The sequence below is a fragment of the Dasypus novemcinctus genome, chromosome 19, assembly GCF_030445035.2.
Source record: "Dasypus novemcinctus isolate mDasNov1 chromosome 19, mDasNov1.1.hap2, whole genome shotgun sequence".
Classification (NCBI taxonomy): domain Eukaryota; kingdom Metazoa; phylum Chordata; class Mammalia; order Cingulata; family Dasypodidae; genus Dasypus; species Dasypus novemcinctus.
Window position 1 is genome coordinate 30,839,375 of NC_080691.1, and position 22,844 is coordinate 30,862,218.

The 22,844-nt window shown below is 55.0% G+C and overlaps 1 protein-coding gene and 1 long non-coding RNA gene across 3 annotated transcripts; one reads left to right on the top strand and one right to left on the bottom strand.

Moving 5' to 3' along the window:
- Window positions 1-1,629: 1,629 nt before the first annotated feature.
- Window positions 1,630-6,526, bottom strand: LOC111765624 (uncharacterized). Its single transcript, XR_002797920.3, has 2 exons — window positions 6,211-6,526; window positions 1,630-2,672 (listed from the first exon to the last, which is right to left on the bottom strand). It is a non-coding gene; the product is annotated as an uncharacterized lncRNA (long non-coding RNA).
- Window positions 4,159-22,678, top strand: HNF1A (HNF1 homeobox A). 2 transcript variants are annotated; one of them, XM_004464637.5, is made up of 10 exons: window positions 4,369-4,730; window positions 12,093-12,292; window positions 15,709-15,895; window positions 16,370-16,611; window positions 17,634-17,785; window positions 17,903-18,104; window positions 18,774-18,965; window positions 20,019-20,137; window positions 20,216-20,360; window positions 21,285-22,678. In XM_004464637.5, exons 1-10 carry the CDS (start codon window positions 4,402-4,404, stop codon window positions 21,410-21,412), a joined length of 1,896 nt encoding a protein of 631 aa, XP_004464694.2. In that variant the 5' UTR covers window positions 4,369-4,401; the 3' UTR covers window positions 21,413-22,678. The 2 variants fall into 2 exon arrangements, with proteins under 2 accessions (XP_004464693.2, XP_004464694.2); XM_004464636.5 differs by having other exon boundaries at window positions 4,159-4,730; window positions 20,019-20,360.
- The last annotated feature ends 166 nt before the right edge of the window (window positions 22,679-22,844 follow it).

The following is a 22,844-nucleotide window of genomic DNA, read 5'->3' on the forward strand; positions in this document are numbered from 1 at the left end:
ACCAGCTCAAGGTAGATCACGATTTCGTTGTTAGATGGAGCCACATTCCTGCCAAAGATGCCATAGCTTTGTGAAGCGGTGTTTATGGCAATTGCTGTGTTTAAAAGGCAAGTATCTTGCAAAAATCAGCGCAGAGCAGGAAAGGAGGCTGTTTGGGTCCAATGTGATTCCAAGGTTTGAAAAGCAATGCACGCGTATCCCATTAGTGTGTTCTTAGGTTATTTAAAAATAAACTGAAACAATTATTTTTTTTTTCTATTTATGTGCATTATTTTTCTCAGGTGACTACACAATTGTTCAACCATGAATACTTATTGTTTTGAGCTAACCATATACTAAACATAACTTAATTTTCTTAGTGGGGTAGAGAGGGGTTAGGGATATTGTGAAAAAGCTACTGAGACGCTAAGGGCCTCTCGAACCAAGCAAGTCTGGGATCTCTTTATTATGCTTTTTACAAAATTTGTCTTCTAGCAATCCTATGAGATCCATATCTTTATTTTAGGGTAGAGTCAGTAGAGACTAATTGAGCGGGGGTGAGGGGGTGTGTGGTGGGTGTCCATGTGAAATTTAAACCTGGTCCTGTGTGATTGTCAACCCGAAGTTATGCCCTAGGGGGCTGGAACCAGACCTTTCTGCTGGTAGGGTCTCAGGATCTGCTGAGAAGCAGGGTCAGGTTTCATTCACCGGGAGAACCCCAGCTCAGTGGACCCAGGACAAAGGCCTCTGTGTGTGTTGGGAGCTGAAAGGCCCCAGGGAGCCCTCTCCAACCAAACTCGCTTTCAGTGCTAGAGTCACCAGTCCCGCTGCCTGGTGTCCAGCATTTTGTGAGCTCAAAAGTCGTGCAAAGGGGGGAAGCAGATGTGGCTCAGGCAGGTGAGCACCACCTACCACGTGGGAGGTCCTGGGTTTGGTTTCCAGTGCCTCCTGAAAAAAAAAAGAAGACGAGTACGCAATGAACGAACACAGAGAGCAGACAGCGAACACAAACAACGAGGAGGAGGAGAAATAAATAAAATAAATCTTTTTTAAAAAAGTTGTACAAAGGGGGAGTGGATGTAGCTCAAGTAGTTGAGCACCTGCTTCCCATGTACGAGGTCCTGGGTTCAATCCCCAGTACCTCCTAAAAAAAAAAAAAGGTTGTGCAAAGCATCCATCCCACCCCCCCTTGCTCCTTCCCTCCTGTTCCCTGTTCTAGATGAATAGTCCCTGAGGGACAAAGATCAACTGCAGGTGGCAAGCTGCCTCCTGGCAGGGGGTAGTAAACAGGAGAATCATGAAGCAGGAGAATCAGGAAGGGACAACACACAGTTTCATGTCTGTCCTTCAGACCAGGCCAGAATTCCTGGGCTTGAGAATTCTGTCCCCAGCAGCAAGCTACCCGGCCCCAAAGCACCCTTGCCACTGATCACACTGCACGGTCACACTGCCCAGGCTTAAACCCTGGTGTTGCGAGACTGGGAGTGAGCCATTTATTTCCTCGGAGCCTCTGTTTCCTTCCCTGCAGACTGGGAATAATAACAGTATGTACTTCATAGAGTTGTTCTGAGGATCAAATACATTACTAAAAGTTAGCACAGAGTTTAGGTATATATCGTCAGTGCATAATAATGAGCTTGAGCTACTCACTCATTCATTCAACACATTTTTATTGAGCATCTACCATGCACTATGGGGATTGGGGATTCAGCAGTGAACAAGACAGACAAAAGCCCTGCCCTCATTGGGCTGCCATGTCAGCCCAGGGACATGGGCCATAAGCAATAAAATAATACATACGTAAATGAGAGAGCAGTGCTGTCCGATAGAAATATAATGTGAACTACATAAGCCATTTAACATTTTCCAGCGGCACCATTAAAAAAAAAAGTAAAACAAAAACTTAGGTGAAAATATTTTTTTTAATTTTTAAAATATTTTAAATTAAACCTTGTACTTTTTTTTTCTTATTTTTAAATTTAATTTCTAAAAATTTAACGCAATATCACCAGAATATTATCTTAAGTGACATTAGCCATATTGCCAAGTGTTCATTAGCCACACCAGTTGTCGAGATACTCGGAGATCATGAGAGCTATGCAAAGACGAAGAAGGAAAGCAGGGAAAGGGGCTGCAGCGCCACTGTGTTGGGGGCCCAGACGGAGAAGGTGGATCTGAGCGGCCTTGAGGGCAGGGCGCTGGAGGACCGTCGTGAGCCGGCGCCCTGTGCGCTGGGCCGCCCTGGCCCTCGGGGAGGACGCCCGGGCCAACGGCTCCTTCTCTCATCTTCCTTTGCCAAGCGTGGCCCTGACTCCGCAGACGCCTGCAAGATGCTCATGGGCTGCCTGGAAATGCCCCAGCCCGGGGACAGCCCCTCTGCTCCACGCTGCCTACTCCAGGAATGCTGTCAAGGCGGAAGGGGTGTGAGGGGTGTGGGAAGGACGAGCCCTTACCCAGGGTTGGCATCAGGGTGAGGTGAGCGAGGCAGGTCGTGCAAGTGCAGGGTCGGAACCCGGCTTTGTTTAAAATGTGCACGTTTTGTTCATCGTGGATTTTTTTTTTTGCATTCGTGTGCTGGTGTACAATTCACCACCATAAAACTCATCCTTGGGAAGCACACAGCCCCGTGGTGTTTAGCATCTTGAGAGTGGCACAACCATCACTGCAATCAACTTGAGAACATTGTCATCATCCTAAAAGGAACCCCAGGGAAACGGACTTGGCCCAGTGGTTAGGGCGTCCGCCTACCACATGGGAGGTCCGCGGTTCAAACCCCGGGCCTCCTTGACCCGTGTGGAGCTGGCCATGCACAGTGCTGATGCGCGCAAGGAGTGCCACGCCACGCAGGGGTGTCCCCCGCGTAGGGGAGCCCCAGGCCAAGGAGTGTGCCCCGTGAGGAAAGCCGCCCAGCGTGATAGAAAGTGCAGCCTGCCCAGGAATGGCGCCGCCCACACTTCCCGTGCCGCTGACGACAACAGAAATGGACAAAAGAAACAAGACTCAGCAAATAGACACATAGAACAGACAACCCGGGGAAGGGGGAATTAAATAAATAAATAAATCTTTAAAAAAATAAAAAGGAACCCCATGCCCATTAGCAGCAGCCCCCTTCTCCCCCTGCCGCCAGCCCCTGCCAACCACTATTCTACTTTCTGTCTTTATAGATTCCCCTTTTCTAGACGTTTCATGTAAATGGAATCATGTAACATGTAGCCTTTGTGACTGGCTTCTTTCACTTAACAGCATGTTTCCAGGTCCATCCATGTAGTAGCAGGGATTGGTGCTTCGTTCCTTTTTATTTGCCCATTCATCACTTAATGGACATTTGAGTTTTTTCCACCTATTATGAATAATTCTGCTACGAACATTCATATACCAGTTTTTGTGTGGACAGGTTGTTAATTCTCTTGAGGGTTACGGTAATTGTGAGTTTCTAAGACATTGCATTAAGATATTTACCTTGATTACTGAGTTGGTTTTTTTGGTTTGTTTTTTAAGGAGGTATTGGGAGTTGGACCCAGTACCTCGTACTTGGGAAGCAGGCACTCAACCAAGGAGCTACACCTGCTCCCCTGAGGTTTTTGGTGTGGCTGAGAGGACTGCCTCAGTTGCCTCACCCTATTCCTGGCCCTGTGAGCCTTGTCTCTTGAGGGCCGTGTGACCTTGGGCAAGTTGCTCACCCTCTCTGAACCTCAGTCTCCTTCTCTCGATAAAGGGGATGACCCCTATAGCTTCTCGCTGTATCAGGCAGGCACAACGAAGCAATACGCCACGTCACAGACCCAGCAAAGGCCCTTGACTGCAGTAGCTCAAGGCCACAGGCTTTTCCCACGGGAGGCCTGGTGTTGCGCTTGGGGGAGGGTCCCCAAAATGGAAGTGACTCAGCCCTGCCCTTGGGGGCTGCTGGTATCCCCAAACGGAACCTGGTTTTCTGCCCTCCTGGCTCACTCCGACCCCCTAGGAGGTCCTTGGGGTGGGGCCCAGCGCGGCTCCCCCCACCCCCACCGGCCTCCCCGGCTGCCCCGGCGCCCTCCCCCCCCCTCCCCCGCCCTCCTCCCTGCCCTCTCCCAGGAAGGCCCAGGCGCCCCGCGCCTCCGAGCTGCCATGAGGCCCGCAGCCTGCGCGCGCGGCAGGGCTGAAGTCCAAAGTTCAGTGCCTTCCCTAAGCACACGGATAAATATGAACCTTGGAGAATTTCCCCAGCTCCAATGTAAACAGAGCGGGCAGGGGCCCTGATTCACCGGCCGCTGGGGCCAGGGTTGGGGGTTGGGGGCGCCCACAGGCCTTGGCCAGCGGGGTTTGGGGGCGCAGGAAGCCGGGCCTGCGCCCCTCGGCCGGCGGGTGGCCGGTGCCCGCGGCGGGGGAGGCGGCGCGCGCGCGTGGGGCCGCGGCCGCGTGGCCCCGGGGCCGGTGGCGCCAGCCATGGTGTCTAAACTGAGCCAGCTGCAGACGGAGCTCCTGGCGGCCCTGCTGGAGTCGGGCCTGAGCAAAGAGGCGCTGATCCAGGCGCTGGGGGAGCCGGCGCCCTACCTGCTGGCCGGCGGCGACGGCCCCCCGGACAAGGGCGAGTCGTGCGGCGGGGGCCGAGCCGAGCTGGCCGAGCTGCCCAATGGGCTGGGGGAGACGCGGGGCTCCGAGGACGAGACGGACGACGACGGGGAGGACTTCATGCCGCCCATCCTCAAGGAGCTGGAGAACCTCAGCCCCGAGGAGGCGGCCCACCAGAAAGCCGTGGTGGAGACCCTGCTGCAGTAAGGACCCCTCCCCTGCGCCCCGCTCCCAGAGGGACCTGCCCCCCCCCGGCCCCTCTTCGGGGTTCAGCATCCCCATGAGTCGTGGCCTTTATTGGGAAGGGGGACAGGGCCCATCAGAGCTGGGAGGGGTCCTGCCCCAGGGGCCGGAGCCCCCAGCCTCTGAGCAGCCCCTCTGCAGAGCCCTGCATGCCCTTGAACCCAGGCCCTGGGCCCGGCAAGTGGGGACCTGCCGCAGGAAGGGGGAAAAGCAGCAGAGCCCACAGCTCAGACGCCCAGAGAAGCAGAGGCTGGTAGACATTTCTAGCCACCACGGCCACGGCCATTTCAATTCCCCCCCCTCCCTGCCAGCTCCTCCGAGCCTGGCTGGGGAAGGCTGAGGCTGGAGTTTTGGGGCGTTCCCTGGTCATCTCGGGATTCAAGCCCCAGTCTTTCTTACCTGAGGGAGCTGGAACCCCGGGTCAGGAGCTGCTCCCCTTCCCGCTCGGCCGCAGGCCCCCTGCCCTGCCAGCAGGCGCCATTAGCGGCCTCCCCGTCTGTACCCCCATCTGGCGGCTGGCTCCCCATCTCCTGGAGAACTGGGTGGGTCCTGTGCTCAATGCCTCCCCTCTCCTCAGCAGAGCTGACCTGGTTACTAATTACCCAGGGGCTTTATTATTTCTCTTTTGTTTTATAAATTTATAAACGGCAAAAGGCCCTGATAAGGCCTGTGATCATTAACTTGGAGGCACGGTGGCCTGCGGAGGCCGGAGTGGACCAACCTCCCCCACGGGAGGGGGTGGGGATGGGGGCGTGGGGGTGGAGGAAGGGTGGCCTGGGGACCCGCAGGGACCTCTCCTCACGGCCTGCCTCCTAACAGCCACCTGTTTGCTGAAGGTGACCACTGGCCCGGGCCCTGAGCTGAGGTTTCCCATTTATCATTTCGGTTAAAACGTTGAGATTAACCCCTTAAGGAAGCTATTGGTAACTCTGCTTCACAGCTGGGGAAACTGAGGCTTAGGGGGGAGTAGCTTGATTAAGGACACCCGGTTGGGACTCCAAACCCAGACTATCTGGTGCTTTGGATCCTGGGGGGCCAGGGGCAGGCCAGGGGGTGGCCAGGGAGCCCAGAGCGCCAGCCCCAAAGCGTCTCAGCAGGGCCGGGTGTCTTTTCTGTCCAAGGTCCTGATCCTAGCTTGGGGTGGGGGAGGGTGGTGGATCCTGGCCTCCCCAGCGACCTCACGTAGCTCTCGGGGTCTGCCAAGACGCATGAGGGCCCCGGCTGGGGTCAGGAGAACAATCAGGGGCCCCGGACTTGGCAGGAAGAGGAGGGCAAAGGGCGGCCGGGCGGCAGGGAGGAGCGAGCACCAGGCACTGCAGGACCCAGCGCGAGGGCGAGCTGGGTGGGGTGGGGCAGGGCCGGGCCTGCCCAGGGCCCCGGGCGGGCCTGGGGGCTCTGGGGTGGGAGTGGGGGGCAGCGGGTGCCAAGGGCCCTTCTTACCTGGCTGGGTGGGGCCTCTCGATCGGCAGCCCCTTTGGTGGGACGGTGGGGGGAAGGCCAGATCCACGGCTCTTGAGGAAGGAACAGAGGTCAAAGTGCTCCCTGGGGACCAGCGGGGACCTGGGGCATTTCCAGGAAGCTGAGGGAGAGAGGGGACGTCGGGGGAGATGGAGAGAGCGGCCCGGGGAGCTAGAGCAGAGCAAAAGCCAAGAGGCCTGCGGGAGCGAGGGGCCCAGCTGGCAGAAGGGGTTGAGGCAGAGTGAGGCGCCCCAGGCTGAGAGGAGGCTGGAGTGCTTTCCCGCCTGCCCATTGGGTTTTCTTTAATGCTAACAGCATGCTATTTACTTACCATTTAAATTTGAGATGTTGCTATAAATTATCAACCAGCTCCTTGTTCCTGCGGAGTTTATAACTAACTACCTGGGTTACTTATTGTTCAGGTAACAAAAGGGAGCTGAAAACGCCCTGAGGGAAAAAAGTGGGGCCTTCTAGCCTCCGGCCAGGAGAAGGAGCCAGAGGGAGAGGTGGGGGACCCCCATAGAGGCCAAGGTGGTGGGGGAGGTCGAGGCTGGACAAGATGGCGCAGCGGCGGGACTTTCAGTGGAAGCTGTTTCTCTCGAGGGGACAAGGCAGGGGCGGGTGCTGCGTGCCAGGCCGCCTTTGGGGTGCCCTGTTTCTGAAGACACAGCACGAACCTGTGCACTTACCTTCATTCTCCACTCTTCGTTCACTGTGTGACCTTGCGCAAGACTCCTTCTCACCTTCTGCCTCAGTTTCCCTACTTGGACAACAAATAAAAGCCAAACGCCTTGCCTTGCTCCTCCTGCCAACCTCCCTGGCCTCTTAACACCTCTCTCTCCCTCACTCACTTTGCTCCAGGTACACGGAGATTGCTGTCCCTCAACACACCAAGCTGCTTCCCACCTCAGGGCCTTGGCACGTGCCGTCCTTTCAGCCTGGAGCTCTTTTTCCAGATCTTACCATGACTGATTCCTTCTTCTTCAGCTCAAACACCTTGCCAGGGAGGTCCCCCCTTGATCGCCCCATCCAAATGTGGGCCCTGCCCTTCACTGTCTTCCACTACCCTCTTTTTCCTTCTCCTACTGCATGTCGTATCTCACACCTGTGATTACCTTGTGCGTCTGTTTTCTATTTCCTGCTGTGAACACAGCAGAGGGCCTGCGTTGCCTTGTTCACCACTCAGACGCCCTACGCCGAGGGCAGTGGCCGACAAACAGTGTGAATGAATGGGGGACTGAACTCTCTGAGGTCCTGGGGACATCTGCTGCCCGTTGGCCAGGGTCCAGCCCAAGAGAGGGATCTAGACCCAGAGCTCCTCCCCGGGTGTCCTCCTAGGTCCTCCCTGTCCCTGAGCATCTCAAACCCCAACCATCAAACTCTCTGTTCCTCTCTATTGGACAGTGCCAGGGCTCATAGTAGGGCCGAGACCCAGGAAGCCAGTAGCCATGGTGGGCCAGAGGCTCTGATATCCCTGACTGAAGCCACTAGACCTGGGTTCAAATCCCAGCGCTGCCCCTTTCTAGTGTGGGCTGGTGATTGCACCTTTCTGAGCCTCAGTTTCCTCCTTAAGGTGGAGACGACACTTACCCACGGGATTAAGTAGCACGACTCTGTAGAGTAGACATATAGTAAGTACAACTAAAGGCAGCTATTACTAGTGGCCCTATTTTACAGGTGAGCAACTTAGGCTCAGAGAGGCAAAGTGCCTTGCCAAGTATCCCTTACAAAGTGGTCAAGCCAGGGCTTGGACGCAGGACCTCCTACCGCATACTCTTCCCAGGGCCCTTGAGGTTCCATGCCTTTCCTTGGCAGGTTCCCCTCCTTTTTCTCTTTCCCCAGGCATTTGCCCTGTTCAGCTTTGCCCCATTCATAGCACCATCGGCTCATTTCCCCATGGTGCATTAACTCATTTCCTCCTCTTGAGAACCCTCTGAAATAGGAAATATTATTAGCACCATAACACAGGTGAGGAAACTGAGGCACAGGAAGTTAAGCAACTTTCTCAAGGTCACACGGGTAGTAAGTGGCAGAGTAGGGATTCAAATCCAGGCCTGTAGGGCCCCACACTGATTTCCCCCTTGGGGTGAGTGGCCCTACGGGCTGGGCCTCCAGTTCCATGACCTTAGATGCACTGGACTCCCAGGGGCCAGAGAGGAAAAGGTCCAAAGGCTTGGACATCTGGTTGACCTCAGAAGAGGTGGGAGGGAGGCGAGAGGAGGGAGATGTGGGCAGACCTTCACCGCTCCTTGGCCCTCTTCCCTCTGTTGTGGGGGCAGGGGCCCCTGGACCACATCCTCGATGATGATGATGATGATGAGAACACTATTGTCCCACCTATTATTTAAATAAGGCATGGATCTGAGGTAGACGTGGGTTGATCGCATGCTTCAGAAGGGATGTGGGTCATGCAAGTTCACACAGGTGATCAGTGGCAGTGGTGGGATTTGAACCCAGGCTGGGTTGACTCCCAGCCCCCTTGGAATCAAAGCAGGAAATGCCTGGAATTTGGCATCTTTGTTGTGAGTGGGGAGAGTTGGGGAAGATGTCCTGATAAAAGCCAGGTCTTGGGGAGTGAGTGGGAGAGCAGGGATGACGGGAAGGGAGAAGGATGGGAGAAAGATGAGAGAGAGAGAGACAGACAGACAGAAACTAAGAGAGAGAGAAAGAGAGAGACTGAGATGGAAGGAGAAAGATGGGGAGGTGGGGAGAGAGAGAGAGACCAAGATGGTAGGAGTCAGAGAGAGAGAGTCACAGGAAGAGGAGAAAGACAAAGAAAGACATATATTTTGATTCAGTGGGTTCTAGAAAAAAAGGGGAAGGCAGGTTCTCTTGGCCCTCTGTCTTCTGACTGGCATTTTAAATTCACTTTTTGTTCTGTGGATTTGTTGTCCAACTCTACTAGGGATTGTTTAAAAACTGAAAGTTCACATTCATGCTCTTGAATGTTTCTGGGTCCCATTTGCACATCCAAATACCTGTCCTCTGTCTGCAGGTGCTGCTTACTTACTTGGAAAGGTGGCTGGCCTTAGCTTTATCAAGTTCAGCTTAAATGGGACCTAGGGGGAGGGCTGAGGGGGGGTGGGCAGTCAAACAGAAGAGAGACAGAAAGGGAAAGGAAGGTGAGAGAGGGAGTCAAAGACACACAGACACACCGCGAGGCCGTGGAGTCAGACGGACAGCAGTGGGTGATCATCCCTTCAGCTGAGCCCAGGAGAGACCCCGGCAAGAGGAAGCCTGAGCCTGTGCCCTCCAAGGAGAGGGGAGGCAGCTGGGGTGCAGAGGGGAGAGTGGAGGAGGGCGACGGCTGGAGTCGGGGCGGGGAGGCGGGCAGGTGGCTCAGTCCCGGAGATCTGATAAACGTGTTTGCCTCCAGGCACGCGGCTGGACTTTGTGCTGCCACCTTTGCTTCCCAGCTCTGACTGGCACCTGTGGTTGGGGCGGGAGGGAGGAGAGGATCCCAGGGGCCCCTGAAAGCAGGGGGAGAGAGGGGCCGGGAAGAGGGCTAGGGGATCGGGGGCAGTGTGAAATAGAGTCCTCTGCACAAGTGACTTCACCTTTTCGAGCCTCACTTTTCTCATGTGTGAAATGGGCAGGAGAGCAGTACCTACTTCCTTGGCTTAGTGTAAGATTTAAACGACCAGCTGTTAGCACAGTGCCAGGCTTCTAACAAACACTCGAGTTACTCAAGAAACATTCCTTCTCAGGAAGCGGATGTGGCTCAAGTGATAGAGCTTCCGCCTACCACATGGGAGGCCCAGGTTCTATCTCTGGAGCCTCCTGGTGGGGGAAAAAAAGCGTGCCCGCGATGGCAAGCCAAGTGTCTGAGCAGCAAGCCGAGTGCCCATGCCGTCAGCCAGTGCCCGCGCAAGTGAGTCATGCAGGAAGATGATAACACACCAAAAGAGAGATGAAGGGGAGAGTCAAGGTGAGGTACAGCAGAAACCAGGAACTGAGGTGGCGCAAGTGACAGGGAACCTCTTTCCATGTCAGAGGTCCCCAGGATCGAATCCTGGTGGATCTTAGAGGAGAAAAATGAGAAGAGAAGACAAAAAGACAAATAGATGCAGAAGGTCACACAATGAATGACAGACAGGAAAAAAAAAGAGCAGGGTGGTGGAGCAGGGGGAGGGGAAAAAGAAGCAACATAGCTTCTCGTGGCAGACCTTTTTACATGACTGGGACTTTGCTGTACCCACTGATGACTGAGTTAAATGTAACCGTCTTCCCTTTCCTCCCTGCCTGTCTGGGATCCACTGATAAAAAAGGAGGAAGTCAGCGGACTGAGTCTAAAACAGCCCCGTGCCCTGACATCTGAGGAGAACGTTGCCCAGATGTCAGGGCAAGGGCTGCTTCTTTAAGGAAGGAGAGATGGGCTAGGAGAGAAGGCGTGTGTGCACAGGCTTCAGAGCCCTGGGTGGTTTATTTGCTTTTTGTTTTACACAATTCAGTTTTAAATATGAAACTACTTTTTATTATTTTTATTTTGAAATTATTGATACATATTTAAAAAGATTTATTTACTTATCGCCCCCCCCCATTGTTGGTGCTCGCTGTCTACTCTCTCTTTGTTGTGTGCTCCTTGTGTGCTCTCTGTATCTGTGTCGTCTTCTTTTTAGGAGGCACCAGAAACGGTACCTGGGACCTCACACGTGGGAGAGAGGTGCCCAATCACTTGAGCCACATCTGCTCCCCTCTTGATATGTCTCTCATTGTGTTTCCTCATTGTGTCTCCTTATTGCATTATTTTATTGTGTCATCTTGTGCCAGCCCATCACACCAGCCCATCATGTCAGCTTGCTGTCTTACTCATCTTCTTTAGGAGGCACTGGGAACCAAACCTGGGACCTCCCATGTGGTAGGCGGGCACCCAACGGCTTGAGTCCCATCCGCTTCCCTGATATTTTATATAATAGTTATATAAACCACTATATATGATTACATATGATAAATAAAATATTATATGTTACATAATTTAAATGTACTGAAGAGAAATAGAGAAGATACTCTCATCTCCATTCCCTCTGGAGGAAACCAGTGTTGCCAGATGCTTGCATAGTTCTCACATATTCAAGGAAATATGTACAAATATTCTTTGCCCCACTTTTTATTTTACACAGATAGCAGCCCAGCAGATGAACCAGACAAACCATTCTGTCTTAGGGGCTGTTCCCTTTGTTTATATAGAGGAGTTGTAGGTTGATAGAAAAATCATGCACAAGATACAAAGTTCCTGTAGATGGCCCTATTATTAACACCTTGCATTAATGTGGAACATTTTGTTATAATACATTAAAGAACATTTCTATAATTTGTGGTTGCATTAAATGGGTGCACCACAATTTAGTTCATCAGTGTCCTTTCCCTGGAAGTTTAGGTTGCTTCCAACTTCCCCCCTCTGCCCCCGAAATGGCTCCCTTGTCTGTCTGCTTGTTGTCTGCTTGCTGTGTCTGCACATTTGTCAGCTCGTTGTATCAGCTCATTTTCTTTAGGAGGCACTGGGAACCAAACCCAGGACCTTCTATGAGGGAGGTGGGCACCCAACTGCTTGAGCCACATCTGCTCCCTGTTTCTAATCTTTTACTAGGGTAAATAACATGGCAATGAATCGCCTTCTACACATGCTATTTGTCACAGAAGTCTCAAAACCCAGAAGCAGAATTGCTGAATCAAGGGGGTGAGGGTGCAGGGTTCAAATCCCAGTTCTGCTAGTCTGGGCTTTGTTGTACTGAGCTGTATTTATCTACACACATTTGTAATATAAGCTCAGGAGCGGGCGAGAGATAGAAAGGGGGTATGTATTGACCCAGAAGAAGAGGCAGAGAAAAAAAAGAGAATTCCAAGCCCTCCCTTCCCTGCCCCAGGGAGGACCCGTGGCGCGTGGCGAAGATGGTGAAGTCCTACCTGCAGCAGCACAACATCCCGCAGCGGGAGGTGGTGGACACCACCGGCCTCAACCAGTCCCACCTGTCCCAGCACCTCAACAAGGGCACCCCCATGAAGACGCAGAAGCGAGCTGCCCTGTACACCTGGTACGTCCGCAAGCAGCGAGAGGTGGCCCAGCGTAAGTAATCACCGTGGCCGCGTCCTCCCCGGCGGGGCCCGGGGATGCGCCGCAGCCTTTGGGTGGGGGCCGCACGCTTCACCGCCCCCATTACACAGACAGGGAGACGGAGAGGAGGCCCGTGGGTGGCATTTATGATCTATTCCGTGCGAGGCTCTCTGGGTAGTAGGGTTGGGTGAACTGCGTTTATCCGAGAGCTCCCTGTCTAGAGGGGGAGCAGGAGACAAGGTGATTGTGGTGGAGTGACACAGGCATTACGGAACGTGATAACAAAACAGCGATGATAGCTGGGGCTCACCCGGCATTCGCTGTGCCAGACCCCCTGCAGGGAGTGACCGCCAGTGTTTCAAAACGCTGGGCAGGCTGCAGCGAGAGAGTCATCTGCCATTCCGCAGGGAGGCAGGTCCACACTGCGGCATGCCCTTTCAACTAGGTCTTAGAGGGTGAGTCGGATTTTGACCCACAGAAGAGCAGGGAAGAGTGTTCCATGTAGAGGGAACAGCCCACATAAAGGCTCAGAGGTGAGGGACATGCTCCGGGGATCCTCCGCTCAAACCCTGGAAGACTGTGCATGCTAGCATTCAAGGAAGGGCTGAGCGCCCTCACCCGGTCCCTCCACGCTGCCCCGGAATCCGAGTACATGTTCACACTTCGGAGCCTCCACCTGTCTATGTGTAATTACCTGACATTTCTTTTATTCATTATCTAGGTTTAAAAAAATGCGATACACACTTGGAAAAAAAAAGATTTAGAGTAACGATAAAGGTTTATAATAAAATTAGGTGCCCTTCCCTTAAGGCAGCCGCTGGCATTCCCAGTCTTGTGTATCCTTCTGGAGATATTTTTATGCATACTCTCCCCGCCTCCCCACTCTTTTACTGGTAAATGGGAGCACAGCCCACCGCTGTATGGCACCTTGCTGTTCTCTTAGCACTAAGCCTTGGACACCTTTTCATATCACCTCCAAGAGATTGATTTCATTAAAAAAAAATGGCTGCTGGCTATTCACAGTTCAGTTATTTGAAGGTGTTATTATCTGTTTAACTGCCCCCCACCCCGCCTGAAGGACTTTTAAGGGTTTTTCTGAGCTTTCGCTATCACAACGTACTGCTGCCAAGCACATTCTTTTTTTTTTTTTTTTTTAAAGATTTATTTATTTATTTAATTCCCCCCCTCCCCCGGTTGTCTGTTTTCTGTGTCTATTTGCTGCGTCTTGTTTCTTTGTCCGCTTCTGTTGTCGTCAGCGGCTCGGAAAGTGTGGGCAGCGCCATTCCTGGGCAGGCTGCTCTTTCTTTCGCACTGGGCGGCTTTCCTCACGGGCGCACTCCTTGCGCGTGGGGCTCCCCTACGCGGGGGACACCCCTGCGTGGCGTGGCACTCCTTGCGCGCATCAGCGCTGCGCATGGCCAGCTCCACACGGGTCAAGGAGGCCCGGGGTTTGAACCGCGGACCTCCCATGTGGTAGACGGACGCCCTAACCACCGGGCCAAGTCCGTTTCCCCCCAGGATTTCTTTTAAAATCTGTTAGAATAAGTGTTCGTTTCTGAGGGGATCTGAGTGTCTTCTCCCAAAAGCATTATTGGAAAGAATTTTCCAGTATTAAATGAAATGCATTTACATTATTGAGAGAACTGTTAGAAATGTAACCAAGGATTTCAGCCTAGAGGATTTGAGATGTGGAGCATTTAAGAATGACTGAACTGCGGGGGGGGGGGGGGGGCGGTAAAAATAAATCTTAAAAAAAAAATATGACTGGAGTATTTGGACTCTTCTTTTGTTGGCAAGGGACAGACCCCCTAATCAAACTGACTTAAGTAAAATAGGGACTGTCGGCTCATAGACATGACAAGGTCACCGCAGCTTCAGGCATGGCTAGATCCAGGGGCTCTCACAGTGTCGTCAGCTCAGCATCTTTTGGCTCTTTTATACGCTGGATTATTTTCAGGTTCTCCTCACTTAGGCAAAGCTCTGGCTGCATCCTACCAGTTTAGCACCTTCAGAGGGGAAAGAGTATCTCTTTTCAGCTACTTCCAGCTGAATGACTCTTTCATTGTTTAAAATAATGTCAACTTTTAAATGAAGTCTAACATAAAAGGTGCACAAATCCTAAGTGTACAGCTCAAAAAATTTCACAAAGCGAACATACCATTGTAACTACCAACCAGATTAGGAAAAAAAATAGAATTTACTAGCTCCCCACAAGCCCTTTTTTCCCTAGCAAGAGTAACCGCTATTCTGAATTCTATCGCCATCAGCTAATTATAGCTGTTTTTTGAAGTTTATGTACATTGAATCATACACTACAGTGGCTTCTTTCACTCAGCCTTACGCCAAGCAGGATCAGGATGATGTTTCCTGAAGAAGGAGGCAACGATACTTTGCAGGCAACAGCAGGTGCCTGCCAAGGGTGACTTCTCAGAGAATGAATAGACACTTGTCTGGATGATGGGGTCCCTACCGGAGAAGCAGCAACTTAACAAAGCTGCCCGAGTTATGAGAGGCAGCATGGCAGAGTGGCTCTGGAGCTGGACTGCCTTGGTTCAAATCCTGGTTCTGGCGCTTGTGAGGAGTGTGGTGCTTAGCAAGTTGTTTAGCCTTCCTGTAGCATGTAATGGGGATAAAAATAGTGTCTACCTCTTAGGGCTGTCCTGAGGATGAGATTTGTAGACGTGCCTGGCATTACAGAAAGCAGACGTGTTAGCTGACCAGAGCTGTCTGAGTCTCTTCACTCCTGGCTAACATTTGCATTTTAAGCCTGATTTCCAAGTCTGTAATGCTTATATGGACCTTGCATTAAGGATTGTGAGATTAAATCTTTTTTTTTTTTGAGATGTATTTAGTTAATTTGTTTCTCCCCACCCCCTCACTGTTTGTGCTTGCTGTGTCTGTTCGCCTTCCTTGTTTCTTTAGGAGGCACCCGGAACTGAACCCGGGACCTCCACTATGGGAGGGAGGCACCTAATTGCTTGAGCCCCTCTGTTCCCTGCTTTGTTGTGTCTCTCATCGTGTTTTTTTTGGTGTGTGTGTCTCTTGTTGCGTCAGCTTGCCATGCCTGTCATGCCAGCTTGCTGTCTTCTTTAGGAGGCACTGGGAACTGAACCAGGGCCCTCCCGTGTGGTAGGCAGGAGCTCAATCACTTGAGCCACATCCACTTCCCATGAGATTAAATCTTGGCTCAGTAGGAAAAGTGGGCAGGGATTGATTAGCGATGTCTGCCCTGGACACAGGTTAAGAGAGTAATTGCACATGTGCTGTGTTTGTCCTCATTGGATTAGATGATATCTCAGTTCTAGCTGTAAGCAACTCTGGCTCAGCACCCTGGGGATGGGAAAGACCCAGGGGCCTTGTGGTCAGGGGAACTGACATGGGAAGGTAGGAGTGGCCAAGGCCTTGCTCATGGCTCTCTGTGCCTACAGAGTTCACCCATGCAGGGCAAGGTGGGCTGATTGAAGAGCCTACAGGTGACGAGCTGCCAACCAAGAAGGGGCGGAGGAACAGATTCAAGTGGGGTCCGGCATCCCAGCAGATCCTGTTCCAGGCCTATGAGAGGCAGAAGAACCCCAGCAAGGAGGAGCGAGAGACGTTGGTGGAAGAGTGCAATAGGTAGTATGGTGGGCGAGTTAGTGGTGCTCATGTGGTCTGGGCTGGGGCAAGGCTGGGGAAGGGGAGAGTGGCTCTGGGCAGCAAGGGACGCTCCCTAGTCCCTGAGAGTTCCTGTTGTTGGCTTAGCCTGGCTCAGAGTTGAAAGTACTCAACTCCTACTCTGTGTCTTGGACCTAGCTCCATGCCTAGGGTTTACCATCCAACCCACCCAAACAACCCCTTGGGTGGCTGCTCATCTCATTTCATCCCCCCCCCCCACCCTATGGCTACTTTGTTCCCTTTATGAATGATGAGACCGAGCTCAGACAGGCAAAGTCATTTTCTCAAGGTCACACAGCAGAACTGGGATTGGAATCCAGATCTGCCAGCCTCAAACACTCAGGTAGAGCCTGACTTTTCAGAACTCTACCTGACCCCCAAAAGAGGGCTCCTCTGAGCGTGACCTGGGAGACTCACGGGTGGCCGTTTCTGCAGGGCAGAGTGCATCCAGAGGGGGGTGTCACCATCTCAGGCGCAAGGGCTGGGCTCCAACCTGGTCACAGAGGTGCGCGTCTACAACTGGTTTGCCAACCGGCGCAAGGAAGAAGCCTTTCGGCACAAGCTGGCCATGGACACGTACAGTGGGCCCCCGCCGGGGCCAGGCCCGGGGCCCGCCCTGTCCGCCCACAGCTCCCCAGGCCTGCCCCCACCTGCCCTCTCTCCCAGTAAGGTCCACGGTGAGTGCTGTGAGGGCAGAGGGCTGGGGGTAGGGGTACAGGGCATGTGGGGGGAGGGCAGAGGGCTGGGGGTAGGGGTACAGGGCATGTGGGGGGAGGGCAAGGGCTGGGGGTAGGGGTACAGGGCATACTGGGGGAGGGCAGAGGGCTGGGGGTAGGGGTACAGGGCATGTGGGGGGAGGCTGGGGAGGTGGGGAGGTCTGCCCCAGTGGCCATCCGAACCTCTTAGCGTTTTTTCCGCTTCACTCTATCCACCCCACTCATCTACTCCACATCATTCCAATCCATCCACTCCCTCCAATCCAATCCAATCCATTCAATTCTGTCCTTGGGTTACTTCAGTTCAATCCATTCGTTTCAGATAAAATCAATCCAATTCATGTCCGTTCAACTCAATTTCAGTTAAATGCCATTTAATACTGTTCAACTCAACATCATCCAGTTTAGTTCGTTTAAATTGGGTAGTTTAATGCAACCCAATTACCATTCAACTGATTCAGCTTAACTAAATGTAATTCAATTAAATTCAGTTAATTTAAATTTTGTAGCGCTCAGTTCAATTAAATCCAGTCTGAGTCTCTTCCTTTTGCTTTGCTTTGATTCCATTCAGCACAATTGAACTCAATCTAGCTCAATTCATTTCGGGTTCAAATCAGCTAGATTCAGTTCAATTCAACTAATTTCAGGTGTTTCTCTTCAACTCGGTTCACTTCAGTTTGACTTCAGCAGCTTCAGTTCAGTTGAGTCCAGTTGTCTTTGTTGCGCACCTACTGCGTGTTATGGTAGCACTTGGCCGTGGGGGCCTGGAGCTAATGAATGCAGTGCTTGCCTTCAGGGAGGTGGCAGCAGCCAGCACAGGCTCTGGCACCTGGTGGATGGTCAGACAAAGTTTGCTGACTGCATAAAGAAAGAAGGGGCAACGGGCCTATGCAGATGGAAGTGGTTTGGAGAGACGAGGGCCACGGAGGTGGATGGGGACACAGAAGTGGGGTGCTGAGGCTCGACAATGAACCCCATTCCAGGTGTGCGCTACGGACAGCCTGCAACGAGTGAGGAGGCAGAGGTGCCCGCAAGCAGTGGCGGTCCCTTGGTGACAGTGTCTGCACCCCTGCACCAAGTGTCCCCCACGGGCCTGGAGCCCAGCCACAGCCTGCTGAGCACGGAGGCCAAGCTGGTGAGTGTCCCCTGGCTGTGGGGAACCCGCCCCCTCCCTGGGCAGGGAGATCCTGGAGGGATCCCCAGGGAGGCAGTGTGGGGGCCCCACCTGACTCTGCTTGGCCTCCCCTTGAAGGTCTCAGCCTCCGGGGGCTCCCTGCCCCCCGTCAGCACCCTGACAGCGCTGCACAGCCTGGAGCAGACCTCCCCAGGCCTCAACCAGCCGCCCCAGAACCTCATCATGGCCTCGCTGCCCGGGGTCATGGCCATCGGGCCCGGCGAGCCCGCCTCCCTGGGCCCCACGTTCACCAACACGGGGGCCTCCACCCTGGTCATCGGTGAGCCGGCGGGCCGGGCGGGGCGCCGCGGGGGCTGACGGAGCGGGGCGAGCCCCTGGGCCTCCTTGGCTAGCGCCTACCGTGGGTTGAGTGAGCGCCTACTCTGCGCCCGGCCCTGTGCTGCCTCAGTGATGCGCCCGGGGGCAAAAGGGAAACAAAAGGGACCTCAACCTCAGCCCTCAGGGAGAGGCGGCCCGAGTGGGGAGGCAGGCCACGAACATAATACATAAATGATACAGGACCCGAACAGGCAAACGTCTACGGGAAAATGGAGCAGCAAAGGGGGGTTCTGGTTTTTGTAGCCCAGAAAGTCTGTATTTGTGGGAACCGTTAGGCGGACACGCGACACTTAAGCAGGGCGCTGCTGAGAGAGGGCTGCTAGCTCAGCCGAGGACCCTTGCCCGTCGGTGGAACCCCAGGGCTCCAGGGAACCTGGTTTGACAACCTCTGAGCCAGTCAGTGCCTGATAAGGAGCTAGAGGTGCGGAGAGAGGGAGTGACTTGCCAGAGCCAGCCCATAAGTTGGTGGCAAGTTGGTTTGAGCTGGGCCGGTTCCTGACCGCTCCCCTCCCCCACCCCATGGAGGAAGGGCCGGCGCCCCCAAGGTCCCTGCGCCGGGGAGGCAGTGGGGGCGGTGGGGGCCCGGCTGACTCCTGTCCCTCTGCCCCAGGTCTGGCCTCCACGCAGGCCCAGAGCGTGCCCGTCATCAACAGCATGGGCAGCAGCCTGGCCACCCTGCAGCCGGTGCAGTTCTCCCAGCCGCTGCACCCGTCCTACCAGCAGCCACTCATGCCCCCCGTGCAGAGCCACGTGGCCCAGAGCCCCTTCATGGCCACCATGGCCCAGCTGCAGAGCCCCCACGGTGAGCGCCCCTCACCCCCCCACCCCGTCCTGGGCAGCAACGCGGGTGCCAGGGTGTCTGCGTGTGCCTGGGACAAATGAGTGCTCCCGTGATCGAGGGTGTCTGTGGGTGCTCGGAGAGCACCTGGGGCCCAGGCTACGTTTCAGAGGGTGACTCCGATCAGCTGCACGTGTGTATTTCGATGCATGTTTGTGTGTGCACACCCGTGTGTGGCACCTTAGGTCACGGTCCCTTCTCTGAAACCCCGGGAACCATACATATTTCAGGATTCACTCATGATTTTAGATTTTAGAATGGTAATATGGCGAGTGTACCCTATATGACATTAACACTCCCAGCAGGCAGAATTCGTTATCTTTTAGATTTTAGAAAGGTAAAATGGCAAGTACACTCTGTATTACATAACACACCCAGCAGGGCTTGGGGCCACACTGTCGTCAAATCACTGCTCTTTCTGCAGCCTGAGGTGTGAGTTCCAGGCAGTAGGCTCAACGGCCACTCACATAACCTCATGTCAGGTCAGGTTTTGCCACCGAGTGAGCTCTGCTGCCAGCTTTGGAAAAATCAGAATTGGATTTGGGGATTTGGGGGAAGGAACCGTGGACCTGTAACTGTCTCCCTGTGTTCACGCTGAAAGTGTGGGTCCTTCTGTGTGCACGTGTGTGATGAGGCTTTCATCCAAGTCAGTGTGCGCACGTGTCGCTTACGTGTGCTCTCCGGCAGCATCTGCGTGCTAGGGTGGGAGAGGAGCGGAAGTGGGCGCACTTTGGAGGGCTGGCCTGGAGCTGGAGAGGTGGCTGCCCTCTGCCGGGCTCGCGCCCTTCTCAGGGGCCACCTGCCTTTCCTTCTGAGGGCCCAGCTTTCCCAGGCGGTGCCCCCACTTTTGTAAATCAGCTTTGGATCCCCAACCGGCCTTCCCTCGCAATTCTGCCGGGCCGTTTCCCCGGCAGAGCCCCCGCCCCAGCACCCGGCCTGGAAGCCTCCCGGGAGGGATCGGGGCCGGCCCAGGGAGCCGTGTCTGCATCACGCTCCCTCCGTCTCGCCTCCGGCCAGCCCTCTACAGCCACAAGCCTGAGGTGGCCCAGTACACCCACACGGGCCTGCTCCCCCAGACCATGCTCATCACCGACACCAACCTGAGCGCCCTGGCCAGCCTCACGCCCACCAAGCAGGTAAGGCCCTGCCCTGGCCCCGCCCCTGGGCGCCGCCCCCCGCCCCTGGGGGCTCAGGGCGCTGCTCTGTTGCCCCAGGTCTTCGCCTCAGACACTGAGGCCTCCAGCGAGTCCGGGCTTCACACGCCGGCGTCTCAGGCCACCACCATCCCCATCCCCAGCCAGGACCCTGCGGGCATCCAGCACCTGCAGCCTGCCCACCGGCTCAGCGCCAGCCCCACGGGTGAGCCGCCCTCCCCCCGCCTCGGGAGGGGGGGGTAGGGGGGCGGTGAGAGGAGGGGGTGCGCCAGGCACTGGGGGGCGCTCTTGGTGCCAAGGGAGGCGAGGACCGCAGGAACAAGGGGGCCTCTCTGACGGGGACAACTCATTGGACTTGGCCGAGGAAAGTTAAATGAGAGGCAGGAGAGGGTGATGCTGAGTTAAGACGGCTGGTGCCGGCCAGAAGTGACCCGGATGTGTTGCGTTTGGCTCAATGTTTAATATTCTTTGAATGAGGGGCCAGTATTTAAAACTCCGGGTTTCCGGCTGCTCTTGGAAAATTGGAAGGACTCCTGGACCCACGATGCAGCAGCGGGGTGTGGGCTCTCCAGCCCTCCACGTCCCACCTGACCCACCCATTTCCCTCATTCCCATTACCGGGTCCCAGTAGGCACCCGAGGAGGCCCCCTATGGTGCAGGGTTAAGAGTAGGCGCTTTGGAGTCGGGCTGCCTGGCTCCGAGGGCTGGTGTGGCCACTCCGTGTGTGGCTTTAGTTAAGGTGCTTGCCCTCCGGGAGCCTCAGCTCCCTCCATCCAGCACTGGTGGCAGCAGTGACATCCTGAGGGCGCGCCACGTTCCCGGAGGCTCTGTGCTTTAGCCACAGCCCTCCCCACGGCTGTGAGCCGCCTGTGTTATCACCCCATTTTACAGATGAGAAGGCTGACACTGTTTTTCCTACTAAAATGCCCTGAGGCAGCCACTCCCAGGGTGGCCCCGGAGCTTGGCTAGGCTACCCAGGGCAGAGACTGACTTTGGGGCTCCTGTTACCTGCTGTAGATTCAGGAGGGGGGTCCAGGCTCCCCCCTCCCAAGGACCCCTGGGGAAAGGCGGGTGGGTGGGGTGAGGGTGGGTTTGGTGGGGCAACCAGGAACCTCCTTTGCCCCTGCAGTGTCCTCTAGCAGCCTGGTGCTGTACCAGAGCTCTGATGCCACCAATGGCCACAGCCACCTGCTGCCATCCAACCACAGCGTCATCGAGACCTTCATCTCCACGCAGATGGCCTCTTCCTCCCAGTAACCAAGGCAACCGCCTCCCAGGGGCTTGGCCCTGGAGCCTGCACTGCCTGCCTGGGGGGTGACGAGGGCAGCGGCTGCCTTAGGGACACCTGAGTCTGCCAAACTTTGGTTGCTGCAGGGCTGCTGCCCTTCCCTGGAAAACCGCCTTGTCCTCACCCTGCTCTGCCAGCCTGAGGCTGCTTCAGTCACCAGGCACACACGAGGGGACGATGGAGAGCTGGGAGGGCAGAGCTTGTTCCTGGCAGGGCATGCGAGGGCCTGTCCCTACTGCTCAGGGTAAAATCTTGTCCTTTGGAGCAGAATGGGGCAGGCTTTGGCCCTATTCCCCCCGCCTGGGCCTGTGGAGACCCTGGGGCCCAGAAGGGAACTGTGGCAGCCACGTTCCTCAGCACACAGGCTGGTGTGGCTGTGACCTGTGGAGCTCCTCGAGGCCCTTGGGGTGAATGCAACGAGGTCTCCTTCCGTCACCCACACCACCAGGCCACCCCACCCCTGCCCTGTCCCCCACCTTCCAGCGACTGATCCACACGCCCATTTGTATCTACTGCTGGCATTCACTCACATGGGCATTTCCTGAGTAGCTTCTCTGGGCCAGGCCTGGGGCTCAGATGCTCAAGACACGGGGGAGCGAGAGCTAAGAGGGAAGGTCTGCAGGACTCTCCCAGCTTCCCTTGTCCTGAGCCACCACTTCCCTGACCCCCTTCGCCTCCAGTTTTTTGAACACTCGTGCCCCTGAGCATCACACCTTCTGATGTCAGCCTGGCATCTTACCTTGACCGGAAGCCCACCTCTGGGCTGGGAAGCCCACCTTGCTCCCATGGGAACCTTCTTGGCAGGTGACGCATGCAGGTCCCTGGGCAGCAGCTCTGGGGCCCTGCAGAGCCTTCCCTTGTTTAGGGCAGAAGCTGCTGAAAAAGGCGGCGAGGCCTGAGCAGCTGGCAGAGCTGAGGTGCCCAGAGGGAGGAGATGTGAAATCAGTGAGAAGAGCCATGTGTGGACGGGACTGATGCCTGGAGCCTGGCTGGCTGCAGGACGGGGAGACCCAGGCAGTCCCGAGCACCACTGGGAGGGACAAAGCAGCTGGGGACCCAGGGCACACGTGCTCATCTCCTGGGGACGGAGGCAGATAACCTGGCCCTCAGGGGACCAACCCCACGCTGGGATTAAGGAAGGGGTCTGGGGAGAACCAGCACCCTCTGCAGCTTGTAACCAGCTAAGGGCGCACCTGTACATTTATTTAACTTTTAGTAAAGCCAATGAGAATGTATTGGAAACCTCTCATTTTTCCACATATCACCCTGCTGGAGGCTGGGCGGGCAGGCAGGGAGCTTGCGGTGGGCCAGGGCCTGAGGAGAGATGGGCTCGAGCGTGCAGACACTCGCACAGCTGGAAACTGTTTCTTGCTCTGCTGAATCACTGGGTGAGGCCACCAG